Below are 26,057 nucleotides of genomic sequence, written 5' to 3'. Positions count from 1 at the left end.
TGACCGCGTGACACAGGCCTTAAAGGGGTTCTCCAGGAAATGGCAAATGTGGCCATCAGTTACCGCATGGAAAGTGCGCACTTAGTAACGAACACCCTGCTGCTCTCCAGCCCCCGAGACATAGTGAACATACTATATAGAGGGGTGGAAAGGAAACATGGAGGAGAGGTATGGGCAGCTCCTCCACCATGCTTTTTACTAGTTATGAGAGGCTCTGTGCAGGGTGGGCACCATAGGAAACATGCGGAAACCAGTGGCTGCCATTTGTAAGTCGCGGAGAACTCCTTTACACAGCAGGTCCAACCTCACAACCAATGATTAATTCTTCAAAGGCATCGAAAATGAAAACTAAGGCAACTCAGCAAATAGTCTTCATAGTGAAGATCAGATGGTCTGGTGCCTACAACTCCTATGCAAAACTCTGCGTCTCCATGGTAAACTTCTACTTCTACTCGGTACAGGTGAAGGGCGTATGACTGCAGGAGGCTCAAAACTCTGCATAGGAGCTGTAGACATTAAAGGGTTAATGGAAAAGCTGCTTCATTTTTGGGACAATAGAAAACAATTTGGTTGCAAAGGTGTCCATACCTGTCCACTACAATCTATGGCTACCACCCCATAAGAAGGGCGGCCAGAGGTGCTAGAGATCAGCTGGTTAGGTTGCATAGTTTGTCCTATGGGACCAGGACTGCATAGTATATAGCAGTGTTTCCCAACCAGTGTGCCTCCAGCTGTTGCAAAACTACAACTCCCAGCATGCCCGCACAGACAAAGGCTGTCCAGGCATGCTGGGAGTTGTAGTTTTGCAACAGCTGGAGGCACACTGGTTGAGAAACACTGCTATATAGGACCATCCTCCCTTCTATATGCTCACCCTAAGGCTTATTGCACACGAACACATGCGCTCCGTGGCCGTATTGCGGACCACATTTGCAGATCCGCAATACACGGGCACCGTTCTGTGCGCATTCGTGCCAGTGCGCATTCAGCATCATGGATGCAGACCCATTCACTTCAAGGAGTCCGCAAATCCGGAGATGCGCAATGGTGCGGAACGGAACCACTAGGGAGTGCTTCGTCCCGTACTTCCGCTCCGCAAAAAGATAGAACATGTCCTATCTTTTTGTGGAACGGCCGGATCACGGACCCATTAAAGAGAATGGGTCAATGATCTGCTGCCCCACGGTGGGTGTCCGTGCAGCACGGCCACGGGGCGCACACGTTCGTGTGCAGGAGGCCTTAGGCATGACCACACCAGGTAGGTTTGCTGCCACTGACAACCCCTTCCATACATGTGAATGGGGCCGTTCCAGCAGCATGTGCGTAGATTTCTGCAAGCCCCGTTCAGATGAATGGAACGAGCGCAGGAATTTCTGCAACAACCCTGCCGTATGTGAACGTATGCTTAGGCCTCATGCACACAAACGCATGTTCTGCAGATTGCACGGGGGCCCACAAAAAATGCGGACAGCACATGGATGTCATCTGCGTGCTGTCCGCACCCAGGCGACCTTTCCGCAAATAAGAGAACATGAATAGGCGTTTCTACAAAAGAAGCTGCGGCGTGCACACGGCTGGAATCCGTATTTCGCAGAGCCGGTCGTGTGCATGGGGCCTTAGGGCCGGCTGATGTGTCCATACAATAAACCAACCCAATATCTATTTCATGGTGGCTCTAGGTCACATTCGTTGAGCGTTCCATACAGTGTGCCTCTCATGGGGCGACGTCATTCCCATCCGATCGGCCACGGATTTGGGGGGCTGAGCACATCTGTGTCCATGGTAAGGCAGGTGAGTCCAGGACAGTCACTTGTAGCCCTGCAGCACCAGCAGCACTATACATGTCCATAGGGTGGGCACAGCGCGGAGGGCACCACTGCTTGGCAGGGTGGGCCTAGAGGGGTCATCATAATCCTCTTCAAAGTCATCGTCTGACTCCCCGCTGCTGCTGGGACCCCCGTCTGAGGAGAAGCACAGGCGGACCATGCTGTCCTTGATGGACTCGCAGATGGCCCGCTCCATGCCGTCACACACGCACTCGTTCAGCAGCAGCGCCTTGGGCTGCGTTATCATTTCCGATATGACCGCCATGCAGCTGTTGGGGCAGTTCACACCATTGAAGAGCGGCCCGCAGTACCGCAGGTAGTCTGTCATGGACTTGGAGCAGCGGAAGTCCCTCTCGCAGAGCCTCCGCGCCGCCGTGCAGCCAATCACCGCCCCGCGACCTGGGCTCCCGCTGCCCGCGCTGGTCCGGGGCATGCACGGCTCGATGGACCGCTTGGTGGCCTTACACACCTCGTCATTCGCGCAGTCACAGTCCTCCAGGGCGGGCCCGGCCTTGGTGCTGTTCAGCTGGATGATGGCATTGATGCAGTGGCTGGGGCAGCGGCGCTTGCTCGGGTCGTACGCGTCTTCCCCGGCAAGTACCTTCTCGCACGCCTGGGTGTACTGGCGGTAGGCGAAGCTGCACTGCTCCTCCATGTCGCACGTTAGCATGGCCTGCCAGCAGATCATCCTGCCCCAGGACTGGACCAGCAGGGAAGCCAGCAGCAGCAGCACGTACACCAGCCCGCATCCTGCAGCCATGCCGAGCACAATGGATGGGGCGCAGGTCCCCTCACAACATCCAATCCGGCGCGGTCAGTAGCTCCAGCGTCCGCCCGGTGCCCGGAGGCTCATGTCGCTGCGCTGGGTATTCTCATGCAGATGGCATCACTGGGCTCTGTAGTCCTGCCCCTCCAGGCAGTGTGAGGAGCGCGGTCCCATCCACAGGGATGTGCGCTGTCCTCAGGGGGAGGGGGACGCTCGGGCTCCTGTGTCAGTAAAGTGCGGGAAATGTCTGCCACGCTGTGTGCACACACGGTGCCCTCATGCTGAAGAACGGTGCCCGGAGCTGCGGCTTTCCCCTCTCAGCCAGGCTCGTCTAGCTGCTGCCGCTGCTTTTCTCCTCATCTCCTCGCCCTTTGCTCAGCCCCTTTCCCGGGTCTCCTCCTGCCATTGGCCCGGCAGCTTGTTGTTGAAACTTTTTTTGTGTGTGTGAGATCTTGTGTAGGGGGATGGTGATGGATGGAGCGCAGGGTGGGGGAGATGAGGAGAAGATGACAGAAAGTCCTCCCATCCCTGCAACCTCAGTCACTTTTACTTCAGTACAATAATGTATACATAATACAGTCTGTATAGGAAGAAGCTGTGAAGCCCCCATTGCTGCACACATGAATTCTGGTCCCTCAGTTTAGGGCAGTTCTCTATCCATTTCCCTTATGGGAGCAGAAGAATGAAAATCACATAACTGGCCTAACAGATCACACTGACTATAATGGCTTCCATTCCGTTTCCGTCTGAGAGAACATTTTTTTAAAGGAGAAAAAAGTTCTGCATTTAGGACCTTTCTGTCCGCTAGTCACCGAGCCTCCGATGCAGATGTGAACATGCCCTTCAAGGGGGTTTTCTAATAGTGTATAAAAATTGTCACATAAAATAACTCACTTGTTGAATCTTTGCTTTTCTGCGGCCATGATGTGCCCGTCTACCCACGTGACCACCGCTGGCATTGACTTTGGTCTTGTGGGTAGACGGGTACGTAGTCCCTTCAACATGGTAAACAGAGACCCCTTAAGGGGCACCACTGGAGCTCCTTTGTGATTGTATGCCATTTTGTCCTTCTCACAAATTTTTTGACAATCTTGGAATGTCCCTTTGAGGGAACAGCCACATGTAATGGTCGTACAGAGCCAGACGTGGAGTCAAGAGGCATGGGAAATACTAAAGGGGTATTTTCATCTCAAGATTTGTGGCACATCACTAGGATAGGCCTCAAATGTCAGGTGTGGTTCTCACCTCTGGGACCCGCTTCTATCTCCAGAGCGGGGGCCCCAGAAGTGAAGGGAGAGTAGCCGCTCGTGCATCTCTTTCCGCTACTGGACAGCCAGAAATAGCAGAGTGTTGCAGAACCTCCATAGCGGTGAATGGAGAGTGGCCACAATTGCACATCTGCTCTTCACTTAGAGGGCCCCATTCTGGAGATAGAAGTGGGTCCCAGAGGTGGGAACCGCACCTATCTGATAGTTGTGGCATATTCTAGCAATATCCCAGAAATCTCGAGATGAGAGAACTCCTTTTAAGAGGTTTTCTGACTTCTTTTATCCTCTGGATTGGTGTGTTCTGACACCCTGGACCCCCGCAGATCAACTGAGTGGAGCGCCGCAGCCTTTTTGCAGCTTACCATAGGCCCATGACATCACGTCCGTTGGTCACATGGCTTAGGCACAGCTCAGCCCAATTCAAGGGAATGGGGCTGAGTTGTGATATGAAGCATAGCCGGCTATACAATGTACGGCACTGTCACCAGAGTGCAGCGGTTTCTTAAAACGTCTGATCATCGGTGGTCCCGGGTGTCAGACCCCTGCCAAGCAGATACTGATGACTAAGGCCTCATGCACACAACAGTTTTTTTTCACGGTCCGCAAAAACGGGGTCCGTGGGTCCATGATCCGTGACCGTTTTTTCGTCCGTGGGTCTTCCTTGATTTTTGGAGGATCCACGGACATGAAAAAAAAGTCGTTTTGGTGTCCGCCTGGCCGTGCGGAGCCAAACGGATCCGTCCTGAATTACAATGCAAGTCAATGGGGACGGATCCGTTTGATGTTGACACAATATGGTGCCATTTCAAACGGATCCGTCCCCATTGACTTTCAATGTAAAGTCTGGAGTTCTTTTATACCATCGGATTGGAGTTTTCTCCAATCCGATGGTATATTTTAACTTGAAGCGTCCCCATCACCATGGGAACGCCTCTATGTTAGAATATACTGTCGAATATGAGCTACTTTGTGAAACTCAGATCCGACAGTATATTCTAACACAGAGGCGTTCCCATGGTGATGGGGATGCTTCTAGTTAGAATACACTACAAACTTTGTACAAGACTGCCCCCTGCTGCCTGGCAGCACCCGATCTCTTACAGGGGGATATGATAGCACAATTAACCCCTTCAGGTGCGGCACCTAAAGGGGTTAATTGTACTATCATATTCCCCTGTAAGAGATCAGGGCTGCCAAGCAGCAGGGGGCAGACCCCCCCCCCTCCCCAGTTTGAATATCGTTGGTGGCACAATGTGCGCCCCCCATCGGGCCCCCCCTTCCTCCCTCTAATGTTAGAAATCGTTGGTGGCACAGTGTGCGCCCACCATCGCTCCCTCCCTCTATTGTAATAAATCGTTGGTGGCACAGTGTGCGCCCACCATCGCCCCCCCTCCCTCCCTCTATTGTAATAAATCGTTGGTGGCACAGTGTGCGCCCACCATCGGCCCCCCCCTCCCTCTATAGCAGTAACAACATTGGTGGCAGTGTGCGGCCTCCCATTACCCCCCCCCCCCATCATTGGTGGCAGCGGAGTTCCGATCGGAGTCCCAGTTTAATCGCTGGGGCTCCGATCGGTAACCATGGCTACCAGGACGCTACTGCAGTCCTGGTTGCCATGGTTACTTAGCAATAGTACAATAGTAGAAGACTCATAGTTACCTGCTTGCTGCTGCGATGTCTGTGTCCGGCCGGGAGCTCCACCTACTGGTAAGTGAAAGGTCTGTGCGGCGCATTGCTAAAGAACTGTCACTTACCAGTAGGAGGAGCTCCCGGCCGTTCACAGACATCGCAGCAGCAAGCAGGTAAGTATGAATCTTCTACTGTTGTTGTCACGACCCTTGGTCATGGTCGTGACTCCTTGGGAGCCGCATGCGGTTGACTGCGGCTTGGTGTTGTCTACCGCAGCTGGGGGGCACTTGTTGTTTTGCCTCAGGTGCGGTTGCCGCGGACAATAGGCATGCGTGCGGTTGCCCTTGGCAACGTGTTTTATGTGCACTCCCTTTGTCGTTTTGTGGTGCACGAGGTTATGTGTTGTATGCACGTAGACACCTCCCTTCACCTGTGGTTGTCCGCGGCAACGTCTGTTGTTGTATGCATGTGGTGGCAGGGTTTCGGCCTGCGGGCTGTTCCCTAGAACATGGTGGCCACGCATGCCGTTGCTGGCGGTAACAGGTGAGTGGGTTGGTGTGGGTTATGTATTATGTGCACTTCCCCTTATATGTGTGTTTTCCCTTCTGTGTGTTGGAAGGGTTAACTTCCTTCCCAGTGTGTGTGATGTCACTGGGTGTGGTTGACTGGTGGGTGGGGCCTTATGGCCTATATAGCCTGAGTCTCTTGCAGGCTTCAGTAGGTTGCTCTCAGCCATGCTGGCTGGAGCAGCCGCCTGTCTCCTCCATCTGCCTGGTGAGGACCATCCTTCTGGTCATAAAACCTCTGTCGGGAATTTCTATGTTTGACGGTGTTATTTAGGTGTGTGTGGGGGTTTTATGTTAGTGCAGCTTGTGGTCCTGGGTTCCTGTGGGATGTCTGGTGTGTGCTGTGTTCGTTGGTGTCTGAACCGCAGCACCTGCACATGGGATCCAGGGTTTGTTGTCTGTGGCAGGTGAGTGATGTGTTGGTCCCATTTGCCTGTCACTGCCATAAGTCTGTTATTGTATTCCCCTGTGTTGCTTGGCCGTTGAGACTCCTGCTCCCCCGTTCCTAGGAGGAGCAGGTCGTCTCACTCTGTCCCCTAGTACAGGGCCGACTTGAGGGCTCGTAGGGACTTTAAGGTTCCGGCGTATGAGTCCTACCACCAAGGTCGGCTCATACAGATAGGAGACAGGGTCAGCGTTAGGGACGCAATAGGAGGTGACCTGCTCCCTAACTCTGTGGTCCCGGCCAAGGGGTAACCCTACCATCTCCTGGCACCGCACGGCTGGGGGTTTCCCCCACCTCCAGCCGTGACAGTTGTACTATTGCTAAGTAACCATGGCAACCAGGGCTGCAGTAGCTTCCTGGTTGCCATGGTTACCGATCGGAGCCCCAGCGATTAAACTGGGACTCCGATCGGAACTCCGCTGCCACCAATGATTGGGGGGGGGGGGGGGGGATGGGAGGCCGCACACTGCCACCAATGTTGTTACTGCTATAGAGGGAGGGGGGGCCGATGGTGGGCGCACACTGTCGATGAGGCCTTATCCTGACAAAAGGTCATCAGTATAACAAAAAGTCAGAAAGCCCCATTCAGACAGGACTCCTTGTTGGATCCATTTCTGGCTTTGGCTAGAACAAATTGTGTTTGTTTCCAACCTATACAGGTTTTTGCACAATTTATCATATATTTATAAGAGCGATGTTTTCATAACTTGTGGGGCAGCACTTCATACAAATTCGATTGATAAGCCACCGATTAGCCATATTAACCAGTTAAAGACTGGGTCGTTTACCCCCCTTCCTGACCAGGCTCAAGTTAAGTTTTTTTGTTTGTTTTAGTACATGTGTTAGGGCTGTGCAATTTTGCCCTCCTCAAAAAAAATATTTATTATTTTACCTGGACAATTATCGATTCTGATTTATTTTTTTCTGGCAATATATTTTAGATTTTTCTGTCGATAGGGGAGGGGTCCATAGGACCATAGCAGAGCCCTTAGGTCCCTTTCACACGAGCAAGTATTCCACGTGAGTGCAATGCGTATAGCACCCGCACTGAATCCTGACCTATTCATTTCAATGGGTCTGTGTACATGAGCATTGTTTTTCACGCATCACTTGTGCAATACTTGAAAATCGCAGCATGTTCTATATTCTGCGTTTTTCACGCAACGCAGGCCCCATAGAAGTGAATGGGGCTGCGTGAAAATCGCTTCCGCATGCAAGTGCTGATGCGATGCATTTTTCACTGATGGTTGCTAAGAGATGTTTGTAAACCTTCAGCTTATTATCACGCGTGTGCAAAACGCATTAAATCACATTGCACCCACACGATAAAAACTGAACGCGATTGCATACAAAACTGAATGAACTTGCTTGCAAAATCGCGCATTTTTCACTGAACGCATCCGGACCTATTCCGCTCACGCTCGTCTTCAAGGGGCCTTAAAGGTCCCAAGACTGACCACAGCATCTGAGGCGATGTATGACTACAGCATCTGAGGGGATACATGTCTGTGATTAGCAATACTGCCAATCATGGACATTGCCTCCAGATGTCTGCTGTTTAAAACAGCAGAAATCCCACCACTATGGTGCCTGCCAAGCTTCTTAGTAGTCCCCTTTTCATAATGATTGTTTTGATATAGGGGATATATGGGTTATGTTATCTGCCATGGCTTATGTTATCTGCCATGGCTGCGCCACAGATTCTCTTTTAAAATAAATGTTGGATCTAATCCTGACATGTGAACATACACTAATAGGCAGATTTACCATCAAACAGCATCGAAAAGTGTGGCCACTGTAAAGGCAACCAATTGCGAATATGAATCATTTTCACAATACACAAGAACAACTGTAAAAGGGTTAGCCACCATTTGGGGTGTTTTTGGCAAACCCAGCTCTTGGCCAGATATGCAAAAGGGAAGCATACTTACCTGCTCCCTGCCGCTGGATCCTGGCTCCTTCATCCCCTGGTATTGACTGCCTCACCCAGGTCCCACACTGTAAACATCCACTTTGACGCCGCTGCAGCCACTCATTGGTAGTGACCTAAACCCCTTGCATCATGTTACCAATGGTCATGATGTAAGGGCATCAGGTCACCTCTGCAGCCAGTCATGTTTACAGAGGGGGACACAAGCGAGGCAGCTGAAGCTGGAGACCGAAGGAAGCAGGATGCAGTGTCGGGAGCAGGTAAGTCCTTCCCTTTTGCAAGTCTAGCCAGGAGTGGTGTTTGCTAAAACCCACCAAAAGGTGGCTAACCCCTAAGGGACCAGGCCAATTTAAATTTTTGTAGTAAAAATTGTATTTTATAATAGCCTGGGAGACGAATACTCGTGAGGTCGTAAACTGTGGCCATAAACTTAAAAAACACCCCCGATTCTGTTGCTGCTGTGACTGCTGAGGCCTGTGATTGGCCACAGTGGTCATGGGACCAGAAATGGCCGGGAACAGAGCAGCAGCAGGACTGTGGACAGGTGAGTAGAATTGTTTATGGTCAGGGCCACAGGTTAGGACCCCAGGGGTTGTCAGCTCCAAGGCCAGACAACCCATTTAAGTTATCATATCTTGTAATGAATACGGGAAAAATAAATTTAGGGGTCAAATAAAAAAATCAATTAAGCTTTTTTGAGGTTTTATTTGTAGGGCATTCATTAGCCAGTGAATGGCTGTAGCCATGCACATAACAACGGACAGAACGTCACAATTCCACTCAGCGGGGGCAGGACCCTTGACTGTAGAGTGCTGGTAAACAGGTAAGTGCCTTTTTTTCTCTATGCTAAGCAATTTTCGGAACATAATTATTTTGGAGGGTCAGACAACTCCTTTAAAGTGAAGGTTGTGTTTGCAGCATCTTGATACTCTGGCTAATAATAAAGAGGGCCCTGAGTGGGGTACCACAGCTGGATTATGCCTATGTAACTGCACTATTGTGTCTGTAAATAAAAGGAATAAACTCGTCCCTTAGCTCTACGAAGTTCTATGTGAGGACCACGTAGTTGAGCACCTCAGATCTCAGCTTTGGACCCCATAATTATGGTTTGTAGAGAAGTGGGCAACTGCAGTAAATTGTAGTCACAGTCTGCATTGTGGCTTATGTTCACTTTAGATATGTCCCGTGATGGATCCCAGTGGTGCTTTGAAGTAATCCAATACCTTATAATAGGATCCATAGGGGTTCCTTTGTGGTGTTATTTCATTTTTTTCTATTGTTGCCATCAGATTAATAACTGCTTAAACTGCCAACTGAGGTTCAGCATGGAGCAAATGTGAACAGAGCCTTTCACACAAGGCAGAAATGTCTGTGTCTGTCTCTTCCTTCCATCTGATTAGGGCGTCCAGAAACCCTTTTACCCCATCCAGATAAGGCCTCATGCACACGACCGTTGTTGTGTTCCGTTCCGCAAAATGGGGTTCCGTTGTTCTGTGATCCGTTTCCGTTTTTGTTTCCGTGTGTCTTCCTTTATTTTTGGAGGATCACCAGACGAGGGAAAGTATCTTGTGTGCCTCCGCGTTTTTTCATGGACCCATTGACTTGAATGGGTCCGCAAACCGTTTTCCGTGAAAAAAATAGGACAGGTTATATTTCTTTGACGGACTGGAACCACAGACGCGGATGACAAACGGTGCATTAGCCGAGTTTTCAACGGCCCCATTGAAAGTCAATGGGTCCGCAGAAAATCACGAAAAACGGAACAACGGAGACACAGAATGAAACAACGGTCGTGTGCATGAGGCCTAAATGTAACTGATTTTGAGTCTGCTGCATGTGAATCTTACATTTTGGGTTTCTAAGAAGGTAACTATAGAAAAGTCCAATATTAGGCCTCATGCACACGACTATATGTATTTTGCGGTCTGCAAAAAACTCATACGCAAAAAATACGGATGATGTCCGTGTGCATTCTGTATCTTGCGGAACGGAACAGCTGGCCCCTAACAGAACAGTACTATCCTTGTCCGTAATGCGGACAATAATAGGACATGTTCTATTTCTTTGCGGAACGGATATATACGGAAACGGAATGCACACGGACTAACTTCCTTGTTTTTTGTGGACCCATTGAAATGAATGGTTCTGTATACAGAATGGACACGGAAAGAATATACGTTTGTGTGCATGAGGCCTTATAGCGGGTAGAGCTGAGGTACATGCAGCTCAGCTCCTTCCAGATATTCAGGGACCTGAAGTGTGAGCCAGGATTCTTGTGGGGCAAGGCTAAATGCCTGAGGCAGTGAAATATCTCCGCTCAGATGTACTGACTGCATTTTTCTCTATGTGATGAACAGCTATTATAGCTCAAGCATGAGCCGGGCAGCCATCTAGACTCCATATTAAAAAAAAAAGTGTCTTGTCGTAGTAGATCCATCGTCTGCGCTCAGCACAGACAAGTTCAATTGCTTAAGAGCACAAGGAATTTAGCTGTGATTATCTGCTTCCCTTATGAGTGAGTGGGTGAGATAAAGCATACTAGCGTCCTCCCTAATACAACATGCAGTGGAGCTTACAGTAGTGTCAGGACAGCATAAATAGCGATTCCGTAAAATAGAAAATGAATGATTATAAGGAGGCTTTGAGGCAGATTTGTCTACAGGGTTCTCGGCTCAAGCCAGAAGTGGATCCACCGGGAAGGAGTGCTAGAAGTCCTTTCTTTTATATTTCCGATTCCTTTGAAATCCACTTCTGGCTTTGGCAAATCTGCCTCAAAACTTCCTCCAAAGAACGCCATGTGAAACTACCCTGAGGGCTTGTTCACAACGACCGTGGTTTTGGTCCGCATCCAAGCTGCATTTTTTGTGGCTCGGGTGTGGACCCATTCACTTCAATGGGGCTGCAAAAGATGCGGCAGCACTCCGTGTGCTGTCCGCATCCGTTGCTCCGTTCCGTGGCCCCGCAAAAATTATGAGGCATGTCCTATTCTTGTCCATTTTGCGGACAAGAATAGGCATTTCTATAATGGGCCTCCTGTTCCATTCCGCAAATTGCGGAAGGCACACGGGTGGCATCCGTGTTTTGCGGATCCGCAATTTGTGGACCGCGTCAATTTTTACACTGACCGATAAGCTTGCAGATTAATGGAGATGAGCGATACTTAGCCTGTGTAAGAGGTGCCGCCGATCACCGGAAGAATGAGCAAACGTTTGGGTGATCAGATTGTTCTGTCAGCACCAAACCTTGTTCCTGCTCAGCAGATCATGCTGTCTGCCCAGAATCTATGGGGACAAGTGATCTCTGTATCTATCGCTTGTCCCCATACAACGGAGGTGATTGCGGCATGTAAATGCAGCCCTCATCTCCACTAATGATCAGGCAGTTATTGGGAACGTCTGCCTGATCATCGGATTATAAGTGCAGTTTACAGAAGCCTTTATTCTGAGAAGGGAGCTATCAGACAGCTCGTAGTGGGTCCTCCATTAGCACATTTCAACAGCCACTCATCCTCCTTTCACAGAACGCAGGCTGCCGTAAATGACACTTGTGCTGTGCCAACTCCTCCTGGACGTTAGTAATAGAACATGCCATTAATAACTCTCTGGAAGTGTCTCTTTAACCTACTTTTAACATATTATTATGTAGACGATCAGCTTATCTGAGCAGAGTGTAAAGAAGTCATCATTTATGTAAAATGATACTCAATTCTCAAACCCAACTATTTTCTCTGGCATCGTCATCTCTTCCAGAGCACTGTTCTTATAGCAGTCCATTGCTGGAAAAAGCCTTAATGTGGTCTTGTGGTACACGAGGCCGGGAAGATATTTGCTTTTCTTTAACTAACATGAAATGCCACATTAATATCCACAGCATCTCAGACGTTAACCACAAGAGGCAGTGGAGTCTGCAGGCTGCCAGACGTGTATTGTTTGAGGCAGAGCAGCGTTACCCACTGACACTCGTCATTGACCTAACTCACATTATTGGATGCTATAATCTCATTGATTAAAGTTATGTTATCCTACTAAAAGTAACTAGTAGAACACAGGATATCTCCTGGAAAAGCACCGTATACAGTACGCAGAGAAATGAAATGGAAGTTTCTGCTTTTAAAACTCTTTAAGGTCTTAATCTCTTAAAGGGAACCTGTCTGCTGCCACTGAGAGTAACATAGTATAGTTACTGCTGTGTCACTGCTATGCTGGCAGTCAGTACTATTACAGTACTGACCTGCCAAAGCGTGCATCGCTGCCAGAGAGATGGGTCCGTCAGTCATCGGCCAGAGGCAGGTTGGATTGTGGCATTAGGGCTTGTTCACATGACCGTATGGCTTTTTCAGTGTTTTGCCGGCCGTTTTTAACGGATCCGTTTTTCCATTTTTTGTTTCAGTGGTGTTTCCGGTTCCATTCCGTTTTTCCGTATGGCATATACAGTAATTACATAGAAAAAATTGTGCTGGGCATAACATTTTAAATAGATGGTTCCGCAAAAACGGATAAGGAATACATTCCGTATGTGTTCCGTTATTTTTGCGGACCCCCTGACTTGAATGGAGCCACGGAATGTGATTTGCAGGCAATAATAGGACATGTTCTATCTTTGAACGGAAAGGGAAATACGGAAACGGAATGCATACGGAGTACATTCCGTTTTTTTTGTGGAATCATTGAAATTAATGGTTCCGTATAAGGACCGTATACGGAACTAAAAAAACGGCCCGTATACGGAACGTAAAAAAACGTTTGTGTGAACGAGCCCTTAGACTTACCTCTCTCGTAGTACTGGCTCGTGCTGTGGGTTTTGACCAAGTGCTATCACTATTTAGTGACAGACCACTAAAATTTGGGGTGTTTCTTATGTTTTGACACCTCAATGCTTCTCAAAACCTAAAATGGTGCCTGAAAAACTTCCTAAAAAAATGGCCCCAAAATTCTCAAGGTGGTGCTTCAATTCTGAGGCCAGTATTTGAGTCATGTAGCACCCTAGGGCCACATATTGGATATAAAAAAAAAAAAAACTGAATTAGGGTAATATATCTGGAGTTTTATTTACTGTTCCAAAAATGGATTAAAAAAAAATCAGCAGCAAAAAAAAATAAAAAATGTTTTTTGCAATACCTAAAGAGTTAACAAACTTCTAAAATGTAATTTTAATAATAGGGGTGCAGTTTTTAAAATTGGGTAATTTCTGGGGGTTTTAATATGTAGGCCCTTCAAAGCTACCTCAGAACTAAATTGGTCCCTCAAAAAATAAAATTTGGAAATTTTCCTAAAAGTACATTTGAAAAATGTAGACGTATGCATGTTTTAATTAGTCATATTTCACAAAATAGTCAATAATTGTCTTAAAAGCTGAGTGATTTAAATGTAGAAAATTGCAATATTTTGGAATTTCTTATAAAGAATGTATTGACCGAATTTTGCTGCTGACAAATGTGTCAAATGTGTCATGAACAAACAGGCTCAGAATCCCTTGGATAAGTAAAAGCATTCCAAAGTTATTAAAATTACCACATAACATGACACTTGTCAGATTTGAAAAATGGGGCTGTGCCTTAAGGTCAAAATAGGATTCATCTTTAAAGGGGATCTGTCACCACAATCTTGGACTATTATCTGCAGTAACACCAGATTGCTATTTTTTTTCTTACTGTCCTCTGTTCCCCTTCTGTCTGTGTTTAAAGCTACACTGAAATACATTGTTGGGGATGCTGTGCATGTGCACAGGAGTCCTCTCCATTATGTTAGCATGGAGCTCCAGTCCTGACTGTGTTTTTCAGCGCAGTGTGTTTTTATAGCGGGGAAATGAGGGGCAATAGTAAATTTAAAAATGGCATTCCAAGAATGGACTCTTTATGTGTAGTACTACTCATGAATTACTTCAGATAATAGTTAAGATTGGTGATTCCCAGAAGGTGTTAACTTACAATCCTCTGTTCACTTATTCCATAGACTGCAATAGAATTCTATTGCAGTCTATGGGATTTTGACAGGCTTCCTATTAAACACTGATTTCACTCTGGGGGCTTCGATATGAGGACAGGGTGTGCCTCAGATTCCACGGTATTATTGTCTGTTGCATCTGAGGGATTAAATGACGAGGATTAGAGTTCTGATCCCGGTCCTTGCGGGTTGGTGTCAGCTGTATTACACAGCTGACACCAGCCATGAGCTGAGCCCACTGTATAGATCTTTCACGCACTTCAGATATCCAGGATAGGTCATCAACATCAGATTGGCGAGGGCCTGACTGCCAAATTCCCCCGCCGATCAACTGTTTGAAGAGAACTAACGAGTGTTCTACTCACTGTTTACCTGTTCACCATCGACATAGCAGCAGCAAGCAGGTAAAAGCTCCTTCGTCCCATTCACTTCAATGGGACTGCTCCTTCCTATTCACTTGAATGGAAGGTGCCATCCCATTGAAGTAAATGAGGATGCAGAGTTGTAATGACACCTGCTCACTACTGCTATGATGATGGAGAGCAGGTAAACAGTGAGGAGAACACAGCGCTTGTATGAGCGCTGCGTTTTCCTCAAACAGCTGATCGGCGGAGTTGCTGACAGTTGGCTCCATTCCAATCTGATACTGTTGACCAATCCTGAGGAGAGGTCATCAATATTACAAAAGTTAAGAAACCCTTAGCTACCTTTATGCAAATACCAGATATGTTTAGTTTTTTTCTATATTTCACTTTTGCACAAAAAAATATATTTTTTGTTTCTCTGTTAAGATAGCTTCATGCGAGATTTTTTTAAATGCAGTGTAGTACAAATAAAAGTTTGTGTTTAAAAAAGTGACAATACCAAATATGTACATTGTTTTTGACACTATTTTTGCTCTAGTTGGAGATTTGATATTTTTATTATTTTAAAGGGGTTTTATCATCTCAGACATTGGTGGCAGACTGCGAGCATATGCCACACCAATGTCAGGTAGGTGCCTCTATGATATATTATCTCCAAACCTTGTTTTACATGGATGCCGGCGGTGAAGAATTGAGTTACAGTATATACAGCAGTTACTAGTAGAATTCCGGTTCTAAACAACATCAAACTGATAGTTTTCTCTTTTGCAAATGTGTTATCCTTACTAATCACAACATTACATGATGCCCAGGGGCAAAGTGAGAACCAAAGGTTAGCTATAAAGATAGTGTGAATTATTGAAGGACTGCAAAACAAGAGGTGAAGACAAAGATATCAGGTGTTAGGATATTCAGTGTAAAGAAATAATCGTGGGAGACATTTATATGCCAGATGTGAACAAGCAGAGCCCAGATGCCAGATGAATTAAAAGAGGATATCCTGGATCCTGACAAGAGGAAATACCATATGTAGATGTTCTCTAAATATCTAATTGCATATTCATAGAAAAGAGTTACTTTAGCTCTCTGGTACAATTAATTACATTTCCAAGTTCAAATTTGCGTACAGCAGTATATCAGTCATTAGAAATGGGCAATAAATTATTCTGCAAATACCCAATTTCTGCAGTATTTCCAGTGTTACCCTGTTACAACAGTGGTTTCCATCATTTTTCTATACTCCAGCAAATAAATGAATGGCTGAATGTGACTCCCATATGCTCTATTAGGACATATAGACATGGGTTGTCGAGATAAGACAACAAAAATAACTAGCTAAAGTGTGTTTGCTACATAGTCATCATCTCACTGAAATAAAAAAGAGTGGGGGTTAGTCAGCACATCCTAATGCGCAGGTGCACGTTGACATGGCTGAAAGCACAAAAGCAAAAACAAGCACAATGCAACTGCACTCTGCAAACACAAATAATACAGTAAATACAATAGTGCCATACTCACTATAGAAAATGTACTAATGCTAATGCCACGTTATAAATGTGAGATTCTTGCCAAATACATTTTGTACAAAATTATTTGTGCCTGTCCGCCAACAACAAGGCAATCTCTTTAGGACAGGAACCTACACTAAATACTACCTCCAATGGTGCCTCACTGTATTTTACCTCTTCTAGTGCCAAATGGCCTCCAATAAATGCAGGGAGAGCAGACTGGAGTGCTGTTTAGACAGCACAATCTGCTGCTCAGAAACGATAATTAACTTGTCTGCACAAACAACTGTTTCACCCAATGAAAGAGCTTTTCACTTGTTCATCGTGTGATTAGCTGCACCTTTAGACAGGAATATTATCGAGAACAAGCATTTCATAAGAATGTTCTTCCCCAATAATCTGCCAGACAATTGGGCTGTGTTAACCGCTATAAATCATTTGCCGGTTCTTTGTCTTGACCACATACATATATTTATACATATAAAAAAGATCATCTCAAAGGCATCTTTTTCCAGGCTAAAGGAGCCTGATCTTTAAGCCCCTTATTGAGAGACCTCTGATCCCATTTATTACTAAAGTCACCTTCCTTTGAACCCTTTCCACCCCAGCACTCTTCTGTCTAGGTTACAATGTGGAGCTGAAAACTAAATCCAATATTCTATTTGCTGTTTTTATAAACCTTTAGATCACTGTGATGAAATTGGAACAAGGTGTTATTTGACAAGAATTAAACAATGTTATTAGTATTTTGGAAAATGGTTGTGGAATCAATTTGCCAAGTAACCGGTTTAGCTTTTGGCTGTTCCTAAGCGCATTGTCCTGGTGTTTCCCTGTTTTTCACCTTTTAACCTTTTTACAGGGATCTGGCCTTCACTGCAGGGGAACCACCAGGCTAGTACTTCCTCAAATAGTCCCAGTATAGTTGGCAGCTGATCATGGGGGTTAGGCAATACTTGTGCATACCTGTGAAACAAGACGTAGATCAGGACAGGCAGCTGAGGGTCAATATGGTAAACAGATAGTTAGACAGGCAGCTGAGCATCAGAATCAGTAAAGTGGCAGAGTTTAGTACAAAGGCAGACAGAATAAGCACACCTTGACTAGGGCTAGAAAAGTAGGAAACCTAAAGTTCAGCCTCCTTTCTCCTTAAATAGACATAGGTGGACAGCCATAGGCTGGAAAAGATCAGGATGCGCCCGCTTGCCCTTTAAGCATCAACAGGAGCACACGCACAGCCTAAAGACAGAATAGGGCTCAGCAGGAGCAGGCCACGGCCCGCAGGAGGAGCACACAGAATGCTGGCACCCAGGCCCACTGCCAGCAGGACGACAAAGTCTAGTGAGTACTGCGGCACCTGTGAATGCCCGTATGAGCAGGGCCGCAGCAGGCATGGGCTGCAAAGATAACAATTGGGCTCTGTACATTTACAAATATAGCATTTCTAAGAAAACAGAGTTCCAAAAGTTCTGTAAGTTTGCCCCTTACATTATTGAAAGAAAGAATATAATGGGATATATATTTTCTGATTGTGTCATAGTTGTAGATATAAATACTTTGTTAATATGCATGTGGCTAAATCAAGCTGTGTTAAAGGATCTGTCTTAGATTAAGAGCAAAAAAACAATAGTGCCGTATGCGATAACACTAAATCAGTGCAACTTATGGAGGACTATGTTACCAAGTATAATCACAACCATACAGGCACAATTATCCTAAAAAAATACCTCGTCTGACCTTTACCAGTAAGATTACATCAAAGAATTCTTAACTTTAGAGTGTCTTAAGTTAAAAATAGACATTATATGAGGCAATATAGCTTTCACTATATAAACACATTATTTATTTTCGCTCTAAAACATTTGACTTTGACAGCCCATTTGAACCTACCAATTAATAAGATAACTGAACATCTTGCTAACTAAGCTTTTCTTTAAAAGGTACTTCCAGTTGTGTTGCTTTGTCTCCCACCAAAAGTTTTGCTAAAAAGCACCACGTTTTTATGCCATTTGACTGTGCAGTTTATTTTGGCCAAAAACAATATGGCCAGATGTTACATTAATGTCCATAGTGAAATATAAAACACACTACATAACAAGTGGTGTGTTTGTGGTGTTTTATGGGTCAGTTGGGTTTTTTCTCAAAAGGTAGAATGCTCCAGGAATATATCATTTTCCCATGGACTTCTCTATCAGACTTGAGAAATGGCCATAAAATGTGATATAAATGTAACAAAATTTTACAAGGCCAGAAAAATGCATGAAATTCATGGCATTTAAAAATGCTGAAAAGAAGGGTGTGTGTAGGAACACTGAAAGTGATGGTGGGAGATAGAGATGAGAGAAGTTTTGAAAAATTTGATTTGGCAACTTTGCCAAAGTTATCTAAGAAATATGATTTGTTACAAATTAATTCATCAAGAATAGCTATAAATCAGGTATACCCAGGTCACTCTGCCTTAGGGTACGGCCACACAGAGCGCCATGCAATCATCACGCTGGCCGGGGCACACTGATGTCATCAGTGATCAGTGCGGTGGCGTCATCACATCAGCACCTGCGAGATATGGCAAGTTTTCTTCAATCAAGATTGCCGCAACGGCCATGATCAAATGGATGAGGTGAGTATGTACTATTTTTTACTCCCTAAGTACTTCGTAATGAATCAAATTTCTTGTTGAAGTTCAGCAAAGTAGCCGAATCAAATTTTTGAAACGTTCGCTCATCACTAGTTAGCACTGATGCCTTGCAGATCTGGATTCCAGGTTCGACCAAGGACAACCTCTGCATGGAGTTCTTATGTTCTCCCTGTATATGCGTGGGTTTCTTCCAGGTACTCCGGCTTCCTCCAAAGAAATACTGATAGAGAACTTAGATTGTCAGTCCCATTGGGGACAATGTGATGCTAATGTCTGTAAAGCGCTGCAGAACATGTCAGTATATAGAAGTGAGTAACACAAATAAATAAAAAAAAACATAGTTTGAAAGGCTGAAAAAAGACATATGTCCATCTAGTTCAGCTTGTTATCTTGCAAAGTTGATTTAGAGAAAGACCCAACCGTACACCCTCATAAAGAAGAAGCCAATTTTCCCCATTTCACCCCTACCTCCAAATCTGGCAGTCTGAAAAACTGCATGTATCAATGACCCTTCTCCAGAAATCTAATAACTATAACCTGTAATATTATTACACTCCAGAAATACATCCAGGCCCCTCTTGAATTCTTTTATTGTACTCACCATCACCACCTCCTCAGGCAGAGAGTTCCATAGTCTCACTGCTCTTACCGTAAAGAACTTCCTTCTATGTTTGTATTTAACCCTTTAGTGACCACCCATACGTGTTTTTACGGCGGTCACTAAGGGGCCTTAGGCTGGGCTGCCGCGTTTTTACGGCGGCCTGGTCTAAGCGCTGCACGGATCCCCGTGCAGCGGGGAGCACGGACCCGGCTCTCACATGAGAGCTGGGGCCCTGCTCTAACAGCCCGGACCGGCAGGAGTGCCGATCCGGGCTGTTTAACCCTTTACATGCCGGGCGCAACGGCGCCCGCTGCATGTGAAGTGGTGACAGAGGGAGCGGACTCCCTCTGTCTCCCATCAGCACCCCGAAAATGCGATCACGGGGTGCTGATGTGTTCGGAAGCTTACCTCACTTCCAATCAGGGCCCCGAGCCTGTCTTCAGTTCTCTCCAGCAGGCTGTGCCTCTCTGGCGCAGCCTGCTGGTCAATGTTTGAATAGCATTGCTATTGAAATTTAATGCTTTATAGAGATAATGCATTACATTTTAAAAGCAATCAAAATACTGTATATTATAGTCCCCTTGTGGGACTTTTAAGTAGTAAAAAAAAGAGAAAAAAAATATACATTTATTAAATAAAAAAATTTCCATAAAATAAAAAAATATGCTTTTTTTTCCATTGAAAATACGCTTTTCAGTGAAAAAAATGGCAAAAAGTAAATATCCCCCATATGTTTGGTATTGCCGCGTCCGTAACGACCCGGACTACATAAATATTACATAAATTATCCCCTATGGTGAACGCCGTAAAAAATAAAAAAAAGACAGAATTTCTAATTTATTCTTAGTTTCCACCGAAAAAAACGTAATTACAAGCGATCAAAAAGCGCCATTTACTCCAAAATGATACCAATGAAAAATACAAGTTGTCCCTCAAAAATCAAGCCCTCACACAACTCCATAGAAAAGAAAAAAAAAAGTTATGGGTCTTGTGAAGTGGCAATGCAAAATTATTTTTTTGGTTAATAAAAGGGGTTTTATTGGAAAAAAAAGTAGTAAAACGTAAAAAAAATTATAAGTATTTAGTATCACTGTAATCGTACTGACCCAGAGAATAAAGATATTATGTTATTTGTACCGAAAAATGAACGCCGTAAAATTTATAACGTAAAAACGCAGTGGCAGTATTGCTATTTTCCCCCATCTCCCTCCCAGAAAGAGTTAATAAAAGTTAATCAAAATGTTATGTGTACCCCAAAATGGTGCCATTAAAAACTACAACTTGTTCCGTAAAAAACAAGCCCTCATAAAGCTATATAGACGAAAAAATTAAAAAGTTATAGCTCTTGGAACGAGACCATGAAAAAAGGAAGAAAAACGCTTGGTCATAAAGGCCCAAACAGGCTTGGTCACTAAGGGGTTAAACCTTCAGCAGAAGGTCAGGACTGCGGCGGCCTGCTGCAGGTGAGTCAGAGGAAGAGCAGCGGGTACGGTCCATCAGACAAGATCAGGAGGTGCCATTGTAGCAATAATCTTCTATTTATCGATGTTAAACCTCAGTTTCTCTGCCCAAGCCTCTAATCTAGCCAGATCCATCTGTAGCAGTCTACTGTCCTCTTCCGTGTTAATTACAGTTTACTGTCGTCAACAAGAATGTATATTTTACTGTGCAAGTCTTCTACAAGATCATTAATTGAAGAGAGTAGGGCCCAATACTGACCCCTGAGGTACCACACTAGTGACAGTGACCCAATCTGAGTGTGTACCGTTAATAACCACCCTCTGTTTTCTATCCCTCAGCCAGTTACTTACCCACATACATATTCTCCCAGTACAAGCATTCTCATTTCATGTAACAACCTTTGATGCAACAGAGTATAAAATGCTTTAAAAAAGTAAAAATACACAAGATCGAACTATTCACCCCCGTCCAATATAGAACCTCCTCAGAGAAACCAATGAGAACTAATATAGATGTATACATCTATTTCTTTCTGAGATACTCTAGGATAACTCCTCTGAGAAAACCTTCAAACAATGTAACCTTAATGGAGGTAAACATTTTCAGGCTCACATTTTAACCCTTTTTGAATATTTGCACTATATTTACTGTGTGCCAGTCCTGTGGAACATACTCATACTTATTATAGAGTCCTTAAATATTAGAAAAAGGGTCAAAAACTCTCATGTAATAGAGCAGTTTAAGTGATTTAGAGATCCTGAATATGTTGCCCTATACAATCCTGATGGTTGCTGCATATCTGTATGTATACACAGCGGCCATTAGTCACTGGTAAAATAATGGTGAAGCCCTTTCCTCATAAATGGAAGCATCTGAATAGAACAGCAAATTGTAGGCACCCCATTAAAGTTTTGTCCTTGAGATATCTTGGAAACAGCTACTGCTTAGTCTAAAACATATCAATTGGCAGCTCATAATAATTTCAAATCTTTAAAATGCATAATTGTTTATAGATCAACAAGAATTTTTAATTTAAGTAAATCGAATTTCATTTTAATTTAAAGGAGGCCTACACCTTTACTCAAAGCATAGATGTGCAGCTTCTCAGCGCACTCTGCACCCTTGTCTTGTATCCATAGAAAGTATACCCTTTAACACTTGTTCAGTGTCATAAGGCTTCATTGTAGCCAAGAGGAGGTGAAAACTGCAAATACATGCTGCACTCATCTACTCTGTATGGGGATGAATGATCACTTGTTCCAATACAGATTCATAAGGCCCATTTGCAGGCAAGAACAGGTGAAAGCTGCATATACATACAGCAATCATCTACTCTGTATTGGGATGAATGATCACTCGTTCCAATACAGATTTATCATTTATGGGCAGCAGATCTCTGTTTGCACAGGACAATCCCCTTCCTAGAAGTGATGATTTTGATGTCCGCATTAATGATCCCTTTACCTGATAAACCAGTTTTTGGTTGTTCATTACATAGTAACATAGTTTTTTAGGCTGAAAAAAGACATCCCGCCATCCAGTTCAGCCTGTTATCCTGCAAGTTAATCCAGAGGAAGGCAAAAAATCCCATGAGGTGGCAGCCAATTTTCCTCATATGAGGGGGGAAATGTCCTTCTCGACTCCAATCAGCCAATCAGAATAATTGGGTCAACACCTTTACACAGGGAAATTATTGGGAACGAGTGTTCATATGAATGTGCCCCTGTAAAGAGGCCTATAGTCAAACTGGCATTTTAATGAATTAGTGCGTGCTCGTATTACCTAGTGCATGATTAAGCCTTATGTGTTAACCAGGGTTTCCACTTTTTTGTAATTAGAAAATACATATTTAGTGATAGTGATGTTTGTCTGGATTGTGTAGGCTCTATGAAATGGCTATTGGGCACCGGACAAACCAGGGAAGATTACTTGACCCTTTGGGTTTAGGAGGTCTATCTTGATCTAAGTAGACATAAAAGAAAAGGGTAGACAATAGGCTAACTGTGCCTGTGTCACCCAAGTGGCCATATTTACCTGTAACTGGCACTGCTTTAGGACAACCTTTTGTGATGAGTCCCCATGGGTAGGAATGTTAGTGATATATTGTAGATCATATGTTATTAGCCAGTAAGCAGAAACTATAACAACTAGCTTATCTTCTTCTAGTTTCAATTAACACTGGGTTTGGTACTTATTCTATACACTCCAAAATGATACTAAAAGGTCACTTGGTTTTTCATGCACCATATGTGTGTGTGCGTGTGGTAGAGAAATTTAATTAGGATTCCCACTGAGGGAGGGATGGGGGGTAGACAAATGGTGTCCAGACCGAGTGTGAGGGTAATCAGTATAAAGACAGAACATTTGCTGAGGATAATGTATTTACAGTACTTTACTTTCATATTACCGGGTGGGCTTCCATTTGAAGTCATTGGACACAAGCAGGCAGCCTGCCAAGTAATCTACAATTTAATTCCTGCCTATAATGATTTTGCCTATATTGTATATTTTAAAATAATATCATTTTCAACCCCAACTGACTTGTACGGAGGACTGTGAGCAGTAAGTACTGCGGATAACGCAGACATAACAAGTTCAATTATACAAGCTATTAATTCAAAACACCTTTATCTCCTTTTACTCACATGCAGTTGATTTTCATAAAAGTAAGATATAGATCACTAAAAAAAATAATAGCATTTTTTTCATGTGGGAATAACAGCATTGTGCACTGCCTGGAGATGGAAGTGATAGAGACAAATATATAAAGGGCGTAGATGGAAAAGACTCTGTGTTAAAAAAGAAACAGATGTCTTTAAAGTAATATGATAGTTTGAGCTTGTCGCAAGAAGAAATGTCATAGATTGAAAGATTATTTGCTGTAGGGGGTTTTATCTTATTAGAAAATGCTTAATTGGACTTTACATTTCTGAAAGAAAACAGGCAGAAGGATGGATGTAAGAACCAAACCAGTTTTCACATTTTAGATGCTTGTATTTAAAGGGGAACTACAGGCAAAAACATAAAGATTTTAGCTAGTCTCATGGAGGTATCCATAAACATAAGAGGAAAGTAGTCCTAATCCACGTATTTTGGTCAGACTGTCCAATTATGTTATGCGTATGAGGGGGAGGTCGTGACTCTCTCCTGATGTATGATGGTTGAGGAAGAAGCAATCAGACATGATCGGGGGGTGACTTCTCATCTCCCCATTGACAATACATGCATGATGATTGACCAAATTGAGTGTGCAGGTATGTGGGGGAGTATGGAGGAATAGTTGTCACAGCCACAATTTCCTTTACAACAGTCACACATGTCCCCATAACAGCCCCAATACCCTTATGACAACCACAATGCTGACATGACAGCCGAAATGTATTCATGTTAGCCACATTAATCCAGTGCCACCCTCGACAGGAAGTCATATCCAGATCATAGACTGCTGAAGAAGGCCTTGACGGGCCGGTCGCCATAATTAATGTACATGACTACTCTATACATCCTGTAATTGCACTGGATCATGATTACCATATGATGGAATACCAATAAAACGTCATTTAACTGCAGCTAAAGAAAGCTGTGTGCTGCAATTTTCTATTATTAGCCATATTTACCCTATAACAATCAGAATGCTTCTCATGGCAGTAACAATACCCCTTATGTCAGCCACAACATTACCATTCCTCCAACAATGCCGTGCTTGATGGCCAGAGTTCCTGCTATTACAGCTCCAGTCCCCTTATATCAGTGCCCCCTTCTTCTACAAGTCCAGCGTGTGTTTATCTCTGGCATGTAGTCTTCTTTCCTTACTATTAATCCCTTTACACGGGACGACGACCTAGCAGATTGTCAGAAAGAAAGCATTAGTTTCCGAAAATCTTCTGATCGCTAGTGAAGGAGACCGGTACATTTCCCCATCTTCCCCATACTGTCTTGTGGTTTCCCGGCCACAGAATGTGTTTACACAGCGCGATCTGACACTGGGAAACGATCTTTTGTGCTGCACAAAAGATACAATTACCAGATGGACAAGCGTTTTGCTTGTTCATTGGGTAATCGGCAGTGCATTTACAGCGCCAGATCATCGATAACGAGTGTTACTAGTAACGATGATCTGTTCAATTGTCGGCCCATTTAAAGGGCCCATATGAGGTGCAGCGCTAACATCCAGACCAGTTACCGACTTCAGGCTCCTAATCACAGTTGCCCCTCTGCTAGTTTTTAACTGTATCTGGGTCCTTAGTATACAGATATAATTGAAAAAGACAATTGTCAAAGAGACACATGGGGAAAATGGGGAAAAGAACCAGAGCACCTGGATCTTGCAAAAGTACTGGTGTCGTGTTATATAAATCTGAAATAATAGCCAGTGAATATAAATCCATGTAAAATGTTGTAAATGTAATAACACAGCGCACATCACAAAAGTATTTCACTATAAAATAAAATGTTTCGTAAAAAAGGATAATAAATATTGAAAGATGGGTGTGACCTGCCCGGTTCAACCCTTGATAATTATAGGTAATGCTTTATTTTGAGGATAGGAAACAAATATAAGCTAAAGAAAATCCTTTTCTTTAATCTAAGGAATGCTCGTCATTCCCCGTCTTGTGATGTCACAGCAATTAACTCAGTGGCAAGGAAAGATTTGTGGCCGATAACAAGTTTATAGGTAGGTGAACTGATAATAACATAGTATGAGAGCCACTAGAAGTAGACAGCATTTCTGTTCAGCTAGGCGTTCATAAGCCAACAGATAAATGACAGCCCAGTTTTATTAGATTAGCAACGTGTTGGTTTTGACATCAGCTGTAACATGATCTAGTATTGCAAAATGTGCTTTGGGCTTTTTTTGACACATTAATTGTTATGTTTGGCTTTTTTGCTGCCATATCCTTTTACGTGTATCTGAATTCATATAGTTCTGGGCCAGTATTTTCAGAAAAGTGATACCATACAGGCTCATACTTGAAAGGCCTCTTAGTGGTAATGGAGGTTACAGTGATACTGGGGAATGGATGAGAAAGACAACATACAAAAGGGCTTGTGTCCTAAACAGATTGCCTGGAATGTACCTTTAGGCTAGCCACTCAGTCTACTGGGAAAAAATGC

At 44.3% G+C, this 26,057-nt stretch overlaps 1 protein-coding gene across 1 annotated transcript; it reads right to left on the bottom strand.

The window, feature by feature from the left end:
* Window positions 1–1,134: 1,134 nt before the first annotated feature.
* Window positions 1,135–2,982, bottom strand: GAS1 (growth arrest specific 1). The gene has a single exon (XM_044273576.1). The coding sequence runs from the start codon at window positions 2,584–2,586 to the stop codon at window positions 1,807–1,809; it is 780 nt and encodes a 259-aa protein (XP_044129511.1). The 5' UTR covers window positions 2,587–2,982; the 3' UTR covers window positions 1,135–1,806.
* Window positions 2,983–26,057: the final 23,075 nt, after the last annotated feature.

This window comes from Bufo gargarizans, chromosome 1 (assembly GCF_014858855.1).
Source record: "Bufo gargarizans isolate SCDJY-AF-19 chromosome 1, ASM1485885v1, whole genome shotgun sequence".
Lineage (NCBI taxonomy): Eukaryota > Metazoa > Chordata > Amphibia > Anura > Bufonidae > Bufo > Bufo gargarizans.
The sequence above is the reverse complement of the archived record's forward strand: the minus strand, read 5'-3'. Positions and strand labels throughout refer to the sequence as shown.

Excerpts from the sequence above, each read along its gene's own strand:
- GAS1 (XM_044273576.1), bottom strand. The coding sequence starts at position 2,586 with ATGGCTGCAGGATGCGGGCTGGTGTACGTGCTGCTGCTGCTGGCTTCC.